The following is a 12,756-nucleotide window of genomic DNA, read 5'->3' on the forward strand; positions in this document are numbered from 1 at the left end:
ATGTCATGAAAATTAAAGAATATATTCTTGCCATGACCATTTAATCACTTACAGGAGCACTAGTACTGCAGACTTGTTTCCTTAAATGCTCACTTGTATTTTAACATATAGGTGTAGTTGGCTACAGAACTGCTGCTTTGGTGTTGGTACGTTATAATGAGTTTTAACTGGCTTTTGTTCAATGTAGCAAACATGATTAGAAATAATATAAATCACAAAATCTAAAGTACTGTTACCTTTTCTTAAAAAAAACTTAAAATCTGTCTCCTCCTTACAAAGTCAGTGGTGTTCAGAGGGCTGTTTTTCAGACTGGAGGCATGTGACCAGCAGTGTGTTGCAAGGATCACTTCTGGATCCGATGTTGTTTGTCATTCATAAGAATGATTTGGATGAGAATATAGGAGGAATGGTTAATAAGTTCATGGATGATTCCAAATTGGTGTAGTAGTAGATAGTGAAGAAGGTTATGTCAGTACAATGAGACCTTGATCAGATGGGCCAATGGGTTGAGGAGTTTAATTTAGGTAAATTCAAGGTGTTGCATTTTAGTACGACAAACCACGACAGGACTTGCACTGTCGTAAAGGATCATAGTTCTTTTGAAAGCGCTGTTGCAGGTGGACAGAGTGGCAAAGATGGGTTTGGCATATTTGCCTTCATTGGTAAAGGATTGAGTATAAGACTTGGGATGTCATGTGGCTGTACAAAACATTAGTGAGGCCACTTTTAGAATATTGCATCCAATTCTGATGGCTCTGTTATGAGAAGGATCTTGTTAAGCTGGAAAGGATGCAGAAACAATTTACTAAGGATGATGCTGGGACTGGAGAGTTTGAGTTATAGGGAGAGGTTGAATAGGCTGGGGACATCCTTCCCTGTGAATTGGAGGCTGAGGGTGACCTTTTAAAGAAGTTTATAAAATCTTGAGTGGCATAGAGAAGGTGAATAGCCAAGGTCTTTTTCCAAGTGTTGTGGAGTCCAAAACTAGAGGACAAAGGAAAGATTTAAACGGGCCGGCGTATGAAAGGAGTTACCACAGAAAGTGGTAGAGACGGGTACCACATTTTAAAAGACATTTGGACAGGTATGTGAATAGGAAAGGTTTAGAGGGATATGGACCAACATAGGCAAATAGGACTAGTTTAGTTTGGGAACATTGTTGATGTAGACTGTTTGGACCAAAAGGTGCTGTATGACTCTACAACATATACCCATCCTCCCGAATGGCACCCAACATCCATTTTCTTTGTTCAAGATGTGATTGAATATATTTTGCATATACTTGCAAATTTAAAAGCATGAAAGTATTGCTATAGTCACATGGATGACTGATCAGATTAAATTTAGAGCACTACATTCTTCCTCTTGCACCTGCAAGTAGAGGAAAGCAAGAACCATATCCATATCTTATGACATATTGCAGTTCTCAGGGGAAACTAGCCCAAATTATATGGGCTATTAATGCTATGTTTCCAAAACTGAACTTAAAGAGCAGATAGTGGTCACAAAATCACCTCCCTGCAAAAATGTGAAAGGAAATGAGACATATTTGGCAACTGTAAACATATAAATTTTACATAGCACCTATTTAGATCAGGAACTGAACAACTACTCCAATGCTAATTATTGTAACCAATCCTTCAGCAAGAATATGTTCAACATAAAATTGTTACAATTTCAAAGCAACAGCTGTATATGAAAGACAATTCTCAGGAATTGGTGACACTACCTCCGGTATATTCCACAGTATGTGGAAAGTCTGCCATAATTTTTTAATTCACATGCAGTTGATCAGATAAAAGTATGCATCTATCAACTGTAGAACAGTAACTATTTAGAAATTTCAAGCACACAATCTGAATTTGCCCCTCACAGCTTACAAATGCCAATCCCAGTAAACATTTTTCAATTAAATTAGAACTGATTTAGTGCAACCTGGATCTTCCCCATCAAAACCAGCACCGAATGCTAATACACTATTGTGAAACTGTTGCAATGTGAAAAGACAGGTCTGGAATGTGTTTTTATAATGATCCTTCTCACTGGTGTGACTTTTGGCTTTAAGAAATGTGGATTTTGGTATAGACATAATAACAGCCAAAGCAGGCAAGGAAAAAGTAGTCATCAGCACTACACAGCATACAGTTCTCTAATTGATTGCAGGATGACCGTTTGAACATTTGTAAGTTCAGTTAGTGCATGCTTCCCTTTTAAGTTAAATTAGCATGTACTGATGTTTAAAATGTTATAATATTTTGTCCCTCAAGAGGAGTTCAGGGTGTATCAGAGGAAGATGTGCATTTTCCTACCTACAATAAAGTCTCACAAAAAAGGGTTAATGACACCATTGCACATACATGTCATTTATCTGTGTCAATACAGTGGCATGACAGACACCTAATACTGTACTCTCTGCCCCACTTTGTAAAGTACATGATGGCCTGAAGGCTCTTCAGTTCTTCCAAGGGTAGAAACCCAATCAGTCCCTATCTATAACCACCCTCCTTTACCTCACTGACATCATATCCTTTAACTCCATCCTCTTGCTCAAAACAAAAAGCTATTGGTACTCAGCTATATCTTTTTTCTCCCCTCTTCTAGTCATATTCGTCTCTTCATCTTTCTTGAGGGCCATCATTGACTGCATAGCAACAGCAGAAAATGGTACCTATAATGTGGAGAATGTTTCAGTGCCAATTTCTACGCTTGCCTCATCTGGTCAATCTTTAATTCTTCCCTGTCCTGACTTAAGCCTCCCCACTTCTGGGGAGAGGCTGTCAGCTAATATCCACCATTGACTATGCTTCCTCACAAAGGTCTCTATTCTATTCACCCAGTTTTTCCATCTTTGCCACATCTTTTTTAACCAATGAAAACTTTCAAACCAGCACTTCCAAAATGGCTTGTTCCTCTATCCAGAATTAACCCCCATAACATTCAATTCCCGCACTTTTCCTCTCACCATCCATCCCAGATTTAAGAGTTCCTCATGTGCCAGACCATCATTAATAGAAATACACAAAGTCAGGGGAATATTGAAACTTTTTTTATTTAAAAGATACAAAATTATAAAATTAAACAACATCAACAGTAATTGTAAACATAAAAAAAATCATAATAGCAAGTGCCATTGAGAAAATATCCTGAAAACTATTTATAAAACCCTTCTGGTGGCAATTACTTTGAAAACCATATAACAAAAAATTCAAATTCCACAAAATGACCATACAATATACATTCAATTTCCCTAATAAATCTGATTTATAAATTGAGAACTTATCTTGCAAAGTTTATATGCTAAGTACAGTTAAATTGACACAGTCATTACAAAAATCAAGGGAAGTCCCTTTCTATATAAAAGTAAATTTATAACTTTACAGTGTAAAATGCACCAAGATGAGCTAATTTCCTAATTTAAGACTTTCTCACTTGGTTTGAGAACTTAAATCAAATAGTAAAAATTAAAAATGCATTACCATTAGATAATTAGGAAAATACAGTATTTGCTGCACAGATTATGTTAAAAATCTGAAGATACAAGGAAACAGAGTGAGGAATATTATTGAACATTTCTTTTGAATACTGCTTCCAATTCATTTCTTTTAATGTGTAACACTATTCTGAGCTTCATTTTTAATGTTTCTAACCAACTTCCATCTAAAAGCAACATCTTCCCAAAGTGATCCATAGCAAATGGGTGAACATCTTCCTAGTTCCACAGACATGGACTTCAAGGTTGACTTGTAGCTTTACTGGGAAGAAATTCAAACGTCAAGTAAAAGGTTGCCATGATCCTACCTCCAGGCAGTCTTGATGGAAAAGGGTCATTGCTGGTAATGCTTATCCACCTCGCCAGAGTAGTATTAGTTACCCAGTTGTGGGTTAACTGGGAATGCTATCAGGATCCTCCTGGCAGTGAATGGACTGGGCGTTTGCCAGAGGCCAAAGCCTGGAAGATGCCTCCTGCTGATGGCCACCACCAGAGTAATATGGCTGCCTCAGGGTGCCTAGTCTCTGTGATCAGAATTTGTATCTTTTGAAGTCAAACATTTTAGTATCATGGGATCAGAGTCTCATGACATATTTATTGCCCTCCAGAGCAAATGATGAGCTGCCCTCTTGAATCACTGTAGTCCATGTGGTGTAGATTCATCAAACTGTGAGTAGGGAGGGAGTAACAGGATTTTAATCTGGTGACAATGAAGGATCAGGGAAATATTTTCAAGTCAGAATGAGATGCGAGTTAGATGGGAGCTGTTCAGAGTGTACTTCAAGGCAATAAATCCTCACAGACACCCATGCTGCAGCTTCAGCACTCACCTTAGCTAGTGAGCTGCCATCTTTCCATGGCTGCAGGCCCAACCATAGGCATTGGCCCAGTCCTTAGTTGGGCAGCTGGTTTGGAGATTGCCTCTGGAATATCACCAGAGTTTAGGGCCCTCTTTTGAATGGGGCAAGACATCAAACATATTCACCATCTTTTTACTAACAAAAAGACTGAAATAATTCACTGAAATCACCAGAATCGGTCTGAAATTCATTCATGAAATCTAGGTCTACATGCTTTGAGGCTATTTGATTCCTATAATCATTAGCTTCAATATCACCAACACTGAACACATCACTTGCCATGCCATCTGCCATCTGCATGCCTCCATTAAAAGGTAAGTCGCTGTTCAGGTGTCCAAGGACACCCTCTACACGAATGTCATTGGGTAATTGTGTATTTGCTTGAGCAGTTTTGACAGCAGCAGTGTTTTGAGGCAATTGGATACCTTGAATAGATGGTGTGTGTTGCTGACTCGTTAGCTCCCATAGATCTGAAATGGGTACAGCTTGTTCATGGTTTGTACCTACCAAATGTACATCATTATTCCTGGCAAGTATATGCATATGAGGGTTGTGATTTACCAAAGTATCAGAAGTGCTTAAAACCGCAGGTTGTTGAACGTGTTGAGCTCCAATGCCATTATTGCTGATGTCATGTCGAAACCCTATTGAATCTACTGGACTGTTCCGCGTAGGAGGTTGCAAACATTTCAGCACATCTTCGTTAAGTACTGGCAGTGAATTATGATTTGCAGGAGTATGTAAATGTAAATTCCCTTTTAGAGTATTAAAAGAAGGATTTGGATTCCAGCTTGGAGGGGTACCTGCTGTTGTGGTTGTAGATAGCAATGTTTGTTGGCCAGAAGTGAAAATCTGGTTTGGATTGCTGATAACTGCATTACTAAAGTTATGATTATTCTGGTTCATTGCCACACTTTTGGTATGCTGCTGACTTGACATTACTTGTGCCTGTTGTAGTCCAGTAAAAGCATCCCGAGGCTCTGTGAAACAAGGAGTGAAAACAGTGACTTCACTGACAATAGCATTTTTTTTTTAAATAAACAAGTTAATGCTTAGAATCAACAAATTACAAGAAATAAAAGTTGCACTAATCTCTGATAGTCTGGAGTTTTGCCATAACTATCCAGGAAACATACACTGGTTTTGTAAAATAAAAAAAAAGCAGATTCATCTAAATTGTATGTTAATCTGTGTACAAATGTCTTTAAGCAATTCAATGTAGATTTGAATTTGGAAGATACAATAATATACTAGTTAAAGTTACATAGTGCAAGGGATATTGCAGTTGCGATTTGCATATGACAACACTGCTGTGATGTTCCTTATCATAGACTCTAGCGAAGAATTTCATATTTAATCAGAGAAAATATATTTAATATCTGCAACTTGTTAATCACCAGAATTTATGAAGTTAGATAAAATTGATTTTGCTACACTACAGAAAAAAAGATTTTTAATGTTTACTCATACTAAAATAGTTCTGAAGCTGTTTTAATGCAATCTATAGCGTAGTCAGATCAGTCTGTGTTTGTGATGCCATTCTTTCTTACCTTGCTTAATGGTTTTTGAAACAGCATAGGGTCTTCTTGCAGTGGGCACACCAACTGTGATCTTATCCGGTTGGTTTTGCATACATTGTATATCTGTGGTATCTGAAACTACACATCAAGATCCAGTTGGATTTTTTGAAAAATCTACAAACAAAAGCACCACTGCCACATGTTTGAAAATATTAATCTAAACAGACGCAATATTCTAATATGCATTCAAACATCTTTTCCACAAAAACACACTCATAGCTCAGGAGGATGACATTAAGTAATATCTAAATTATCAGATTAATATCTCCTGCATCACTACATTTATGGACTTTAAATCACATTAATCTATTTTTATAATGCATGGAGACTCCATAGAGAATTCTGTCAAAGACCGAAGTCTAAAATTTATGTTGCGTTAGCTTTCCAGATTGTTCATGCATGTGTACCTCTTATCCAAGACATAATATTGGGAGGCAAGATGCCAAGAAACCATCATATTCAGTTTCATTGGTATGCAGGTCCCTCAAGACATCTCTATCAGCACAGCAGAGAGCCATAACAAATTAACCACCTCTTCTAGCTGGGGAGATTGAAAATAAAAGTGCTAAATGCAAAATAATAGCTCAATGGTGCTTCAGTAGCAAATCATTCTTAGAAAGAATGGCAAAACAAATTTGAAGCAATATTTATTACATCCAATCCCATTTAAAGAAGGAAATAGTGCTAAGAGAAGGGTACTTCATTAACCGTTTATGTATCAGAATCTATATCAGAAGAATAGTATTCGAGACTGTAAGAACTAATGTCATACTTAAGAACCAAAGTGGCACTGCCAACAGACTGGACTGATCTATGTCTGTGTTAGTCCTGCTGGACAGCAAAATGCACTGATTCATATTTAATAGCAAAGTGCTGTAAATATTCAGCAGACAGGGAAATATCTGTAGAGAAACAACATCTATGCATAGGATAATGACCTTCCCCTAGAACTGGGAACAATCTGAATGTACTAGTTTAAAGCAAGTAAGGGTGACAAAAGGACATACGATTCAGAACAGAAGTGAGCTCCCAGCCTCTGGGCATGCTGTGACATTCAATAGGATCATGGGTGATGGGATTACTGCACATTTCTGCCTACCCTCAAACTTACACACCTTTTCTTATGCATCTATCTCTGCCTTAAATAAAATTCAAAGACTACATCCATTGCCCTTTTGATGGCGAGCATTCCAAAGATTCATGAGCTTTTATGAGAAAGGAATGATCTAATCTCTCTCTTTAAAGGCTGTTCTCCTTATTTTTAAACAATGGCCCCTATTCCCAGACTTTCTCTAAGAGGAATCATCCTTCTAACATGCACTCTGTCAACAGCCCTCAGGATCTTTTATTAGTAATCAAACCACCTGGCACTCCTGTAAATTCCAATGAAAACAAACCTAGCCTGTCCAACCGTTCCTCATTGGACAAGGTGCTCATTTTAGGTATTAACCTAGTAAATGTTCTCTGAACTGCTTCAAACACATTTATATTCCTTCCTTAAATAAATGCCCAATACTACACATAGTACTTAAATTGCTTATTAACTGAAGCATAACCTCCCTAATTTGGTATTCAAATCCCCTAACAATAACACCTCATCTTCACTATGGACATCCAATCCCTGTACACTTGCATTCCCCACGCAGTTGGCCTAAAAGCCTTCGGCTTCTTCCTCTCCCACAGCCCAATGAGTCCCCTTCCACCGACACCCTCTTCCGCTTCATCAAATTCTTCCTTACCCTTAAAAACTTCTCCTTTAACTCCTCCCACTTCAGACAGACTAAGGGGGTGGCCATGGGAACCCACTCGGGCTCAAGCTATGCCTGCCTCTTCGTAGGATATGTGGAACAGTCCCTCTTCCGCTGCTACGCTGGCACTATCCCCCACCTCTTTCGCCGCTACATCTCTAAGTGATAACATTGTTAGTTTTCCTACTTGCTGTACCTACGTATCAGTCTTTTGCAATTCAAGCATGGGGATACCCAGATCTCTCTGCATCTCAAAGCTCTGTAATCTCTCACCATTTGGATAAAATGCCTTTTCATGCTTTCCAGCAAAACGGATAATTTCACATTTCCCAACATTGTACTCCATTTGCCAGATCTTTGGCCACCACTTAACCTTTTCAATCACTTTATAAGCCTCGTTATAATCTTCCTCAGGACATTCTTATTTTACTATTTCACTTTGTGTCATCAGCAAACTGAGCAACCATACCTTCAGTCCCTTTGACCAAATTATCTGAATATATTTTAAAACATTGAGCACCCAGCACTGATTCCTGTGGCACATATACTGCCAAACAGAAAGTGAACCATTCACACCAATGCGGTTTCCTGTTAAATGAGAAAAGGGTTGCCGTACAAGGCCAAAGGGAGTGGTAATGGGACAAATGAAGTGTCCGGAAGAAGTGTGAACGCGAGACTAATGTACAGCTGTCATCCAATGGTGAAGCAAGGAGATGATGAGACTGCTGGTTTTTCTGTTTGGAAGCTTCAGTTTCAAAGTGGGAGTACAAATTTATAGCTGGAGATCACTGAACTGAAGGCAGTAAGGTGCTCAATTGAAAGGCGAGCCGCTATTCTTCAAGCTTATATTGAATTTCATTTGAACATTCCAGAAGGCCAAAGTCAGTCAGATCACCATAAAAGCAGAAAGCATAAGAACAAGAAGCAGGAGTAGGCTGTTTGGCCCTTCGAGCCTGTTCCGCCATTCAATAAGATCATAGCTGATCTTTTTGTGGGCTCAGATCCAGTTACCTGCATTCTCACTGTATCCCTTAATTCCTTTTTTGTTCAAAAATAAATCTATCTTAGCTTTAAAACGTTTACTGGGCAAGGAATTCCATAGATTAACAACCCTCTAAGTGAAGAAGTTTCTTCTCAATTCAGTCCTAAATCTGCTCCCTCTAATCTTGAGCCTATGCCCTCTTGTCCTAGCTTCACCTGCCAGCGGGAACATCCTCTCTACTTCTATCTTATCTATTCCCTTCATAATTTTATACATTACTCTAAGATCCCCCTCAATTTAAATGGAAAATTAAAATGACAGTTGATCAGAAGCTAGGGTCATGAACAGAGATGTCTCATAAAGTGGTCACCCAATTGGTATCTGGACTCCCCAGTATAGAGCTGACAAATTTGTGACGATCAAATAGAGTATACTAAATTGAAAGAAGTACACATAACTCATACACAAACAGAAATTGCTACAAAAGCTCAGGTGTGCTAGCATCTGTGAAGAAACATCAGAGTTAACGTTTCGGGTCTGGTGACTGTTCTGAGGAAGGGTCACCAGACCTGAAACGTTAACTCTGATGTTTCTTCACAGATGCTAGCACACCTGCTGAGCTTTCCTAGCAATTTCAACTTACGTTCCTGACTTACAGCGTCCGCAGTTCTTCTGGTTTTTATTTCACCTAAATCATACCTGAATGGAATCATTCAGGCTTTGAATGTTGAGGAGGGAGGTAAAGGGCAGGCTACTCTTGTGCTTAGATACAAAGCTGCCATAGATGGGGACAGACATATTAGGAATGGCTGAAGAATGGATTGGGAGGGAGTGTTCTCTTCAGAATGCTGGAAGTTAAAGAATCTTGCTCACCACTGAATTCTCAAGAACAATGAGGGCTAGGCAACAAATGCTGGAAATTTGTCTGCAAACCATGCTCACATTGTATGAAGGAACAGGAAAAGAAGGACAAGTGAAAATACAGTTTGTAGTGGCATCACGCTGGACGATGTGGAAATGACAGAGCACGGGCTATTGAATAGCGAGGAGTTGAGAGGCAGAGGTGAGGACAAGGGAAACTCTTATGGTTCTGGACAGGAATGGAAGGTATGAGAACAGAAGTGTGGGAAATAATTTGGGCATGTTTGAGGATCCTGTCAAGCATGACTGGAGTAATCTTCAGTTGAAAAAAAAGACATATCAGAAGTGCTGGTATAGATGTTTGCACTATCATAAGATGCAATATTGCCTGAAAAATCAGGAGAATGGAATGGAATTCTTACAGGAAACAGGATGTAAGGAAGTGTAGTCAAGGTGGCTGTGGGTTTATAGTGAATATTTTTCATTGGCCTATCTACTGTGATGAAGACAGTGAAAGTGAGGAAGAATGAGTTGGAAATGGACCACCAGAAACTAACAGCAGGGTGGAAATTAGAAGTAAAATTGATGAAATTTCTCAGTTGAAGGTGACAGCAGAAAATGGCAGTGCAGAGTAGAGTAGGTCTAGAACAAAAAATGTTCTACACATCTCACAAATATCTAGGTCTCACGCAGATGACCATTGCAACACTTTAATTTGGAGGCAGTAAATACAGTTACAGGAACCATTGTTCAACATGAGAAAATATGCAGGATCAAGGAGGGTTTAATTGGACGAAGTCTGATGGTCTTCTTTCAAGGAAGAAAGGAGCAGAAAACTCTCAGACTATCCTGGTGCAGAATGAAGGTGCACAGAGATCAGACACCTATGGCAAAGAGCAGATATTCAGGGCCAAGAAATTAAAAATTGCTAAAATGAAGGAGGTCATCGGATGAGTCATGAACATGGGTGGGAAAACGTTGGACAAGGAGAGGAAACAAAAATCAAGACAGAGGGAAAAAATTGTCAGCAGGAACTGACAATGGATCAATTAGGACAGTCCTATAGGTGGAGTTTGGGAAGGAGAAAGAAACATGCTATATAGAGGTGGGGACGTATGAGCTTGGAGGTTCTGAAGGGATGATCACCAGTGGTGCCCAGTGACAGGCATGTAGACAATGGTTTCATGTTCACTGATGAGGTCACCATCAAGAAGGAAGTAGGATGAGTTGTAGTTGAGTTGGCTGTGATTCAGACATTGGCATTTACACTTTATTTACACTTTATATTTGAAGTCTTCAAAGCTTGAAATCATGATTCTGAACCTATATTTAAGCCTAACATTCAAACAAATTTAACATGTTGTATTTTAGCTGATTTGCAAGTTATTACAAGAAAAATGTATACATCATGCCCACTGATTTATAATTTCAGTCATAATTATCCTACAATAAAAGCTGTAACAAAGTTACCCTGAATTGTCTAGGCTACTGTGGCCTTGTTTCAGAAATTGGTGCTGGAAACCAAAAGATAGAAATAATATGCCCAGAGTTCATGTAAAATGTCCACAGAACTGTTAATGTGTCAGTGAATATTGATTTATAACTGACATGCTAGGAAAGGCTTGTGACCTGCGGTTCTATTATGATGCTGTAGTCTCAAACTGGCAAATGCAATTCTGAAAACAAAAAAAAATACAAGACTCCAGTGTTTTGATTGTATTCCTTACCTGATGGTGCCCAATCTTGCAGCAACTTATGGAAAACATCTGCTGTCCTTTTTCTTTTCTCGTAAAAGCAGTTATCTATACAAGGAGACAGAATACAAAATAATTATTTAAAAATATCATAGTCAAGAGAATGATTGGCAATAAGAAATGATTGGCAATAAGAAATGATTGGCAATAAGAAATGATTGGCAATAAGAAATGATTGGCAATAAGAAATGATTGGCAATAAGCACATTTCCAGCTTTGTTTTCTGGAATCAATGTTAATTTTTTTTAAAATCGCACCTTTAGCAGAAAATGTCTCAAGACTTGCCACAAAGGATTTGACAAGGAGACACACAAGATCATTATAGGAGAGAGAACGAAAAGCTTAGTTAAAGGGGTAAGTTTAAAAGGAGCATCTAAAGCTGAAAGAGATAGAAAGGTAGCAAGGTTGTGAGAGGAAAGCTCTAGTTTAACACCTGAGCAACTCCAATAGGAGGGTGTTATTAAAATAGGAGAGACCACAAGTCTCAGAAGGACTACAGGACATTGCGGAGATAGGAAGGGGCACAGCCAAGGAGAGAATAGAAAATAACGAGTGCACTTTAACAGTTAGTCACTTCTGATCCACAAGCCACTGCAAGTCAGTGTAAGATACAGCGACCAGAATTTTGGATGATCTCAAGGTAACAGAGGAGAGAAACTGGGAGGCTAGCCAGGAAATTGCTGAATTAGTCATCTAGAAGTAACAATGAGGGTCTTTGCAGCAGATGAGCTGAGGGAGGGACAAAATTGGGTGGACCTAATGACAGCACAAATGTTTGACTGAAAGCTCACCTCACAACCCGACACCAAGATTGTGAATGATCTGATTTAGCCAGGCTAAATGACAATGGTTTTAGTCATTTCAATAGTTACTTAAAGGAAAATACTGCTCATTTGGTACCAGAATTCTGATGAGCAGTCTGACAACTTAGCTCAGGGGATTGAGTTGTCATGAGAAGGTAGAGCTGGGAGCCACCCGTACACATTGAGGAGCGTATCAGGTTGCACAAGATATTGAGCATACAAATATCACTTCCTAACTTAAGATTTCTGATGATTAATCTTATATGACCCTCTATGAGCTGATTAACTTGATAGGTAAATTAAAGCCTTGCAGGGGGAAAAAAAGGTGAAAATAACAACTCATCTCAAAACTTTCCATTTAACAATTCTGGAAAACAGTTCAACTAACCTAATTCTAACTTGGTCATGAGAAACTCAATTCCTGAGACCTGGACATTTTGCAGAACTATCCGGTCAACAAGATCAGCCAAACCTTCATTTGTGGCACAAAGCCTTGCTCAAACTTTGCTTTAACTTAGTCACAAGAAGGCATTGTCCAACAGTAATTAATTTAACTTCCATCCAATAAACAGTGTTGAAATGGGTCCAAAAGAAACATCTTAAATTGAACAAATGAGATTTTAATATTTGTCTGCAAATGGAACACCAAAGAATCAATTTCTTTAGGCTTTAGCTCCG

The 12,756-nt window shown here is 38.7% G+C and overlaps 1 protein-coding gene across 3 annotated transcripts in view; it reads right to left on the reverse strand.

Moving 5' to 3' along the window:
- Positions 1-3,132: 3,132 nt before the first annotated feature.
- Positions 3,133-12,756, reverse strand: part of rel (v-rel avian reticuloendotheliosis viral oncogene homolog) — a 56,237-nt gene continuing 46,613 nt past the window's right edge. For all 3 annotated transcript variants that reach the window (XM_048535467.1, XM_048535468.1, XM_048535470.2), the window contains exons 9-11: positions 11,249-11,323; positions 5,901-6,008; positions 3,133-5,330 (exon numbers count right to left, since the gene is read on the reverse strand). In XM_048535467.1, the coding sequence (XP_048391424.1) occupies positions 4,486-5,330; positions 5,901-6,008; positions 11,249-11,323 (1,028 nt within the window). In that variant the 3' untranslated portion in view covers positions 3,133-4,485. The remainder of the gene's footprint in view (positions 5,331-5,900; positions 6,009-11,248; positions 11,324-12,756) is intronic.

This window comes from Stegostoma tigrinum, chromosome 9 (assembly GCF_030684315.1).
Source record: "Stegostoma tigrinum isolate sSteTig4 chromosome 9, sSteTig4.hap1, whole genome shotgun sequence".
NCBI classification, from domain to species: domain Eukaryota; kingdom Metazoa; phylum Chordata; class Chondrichthyes; order Orectolobiformes; family Stegostomatidae; genus Stegostoma; species Stegostoma tigrinum.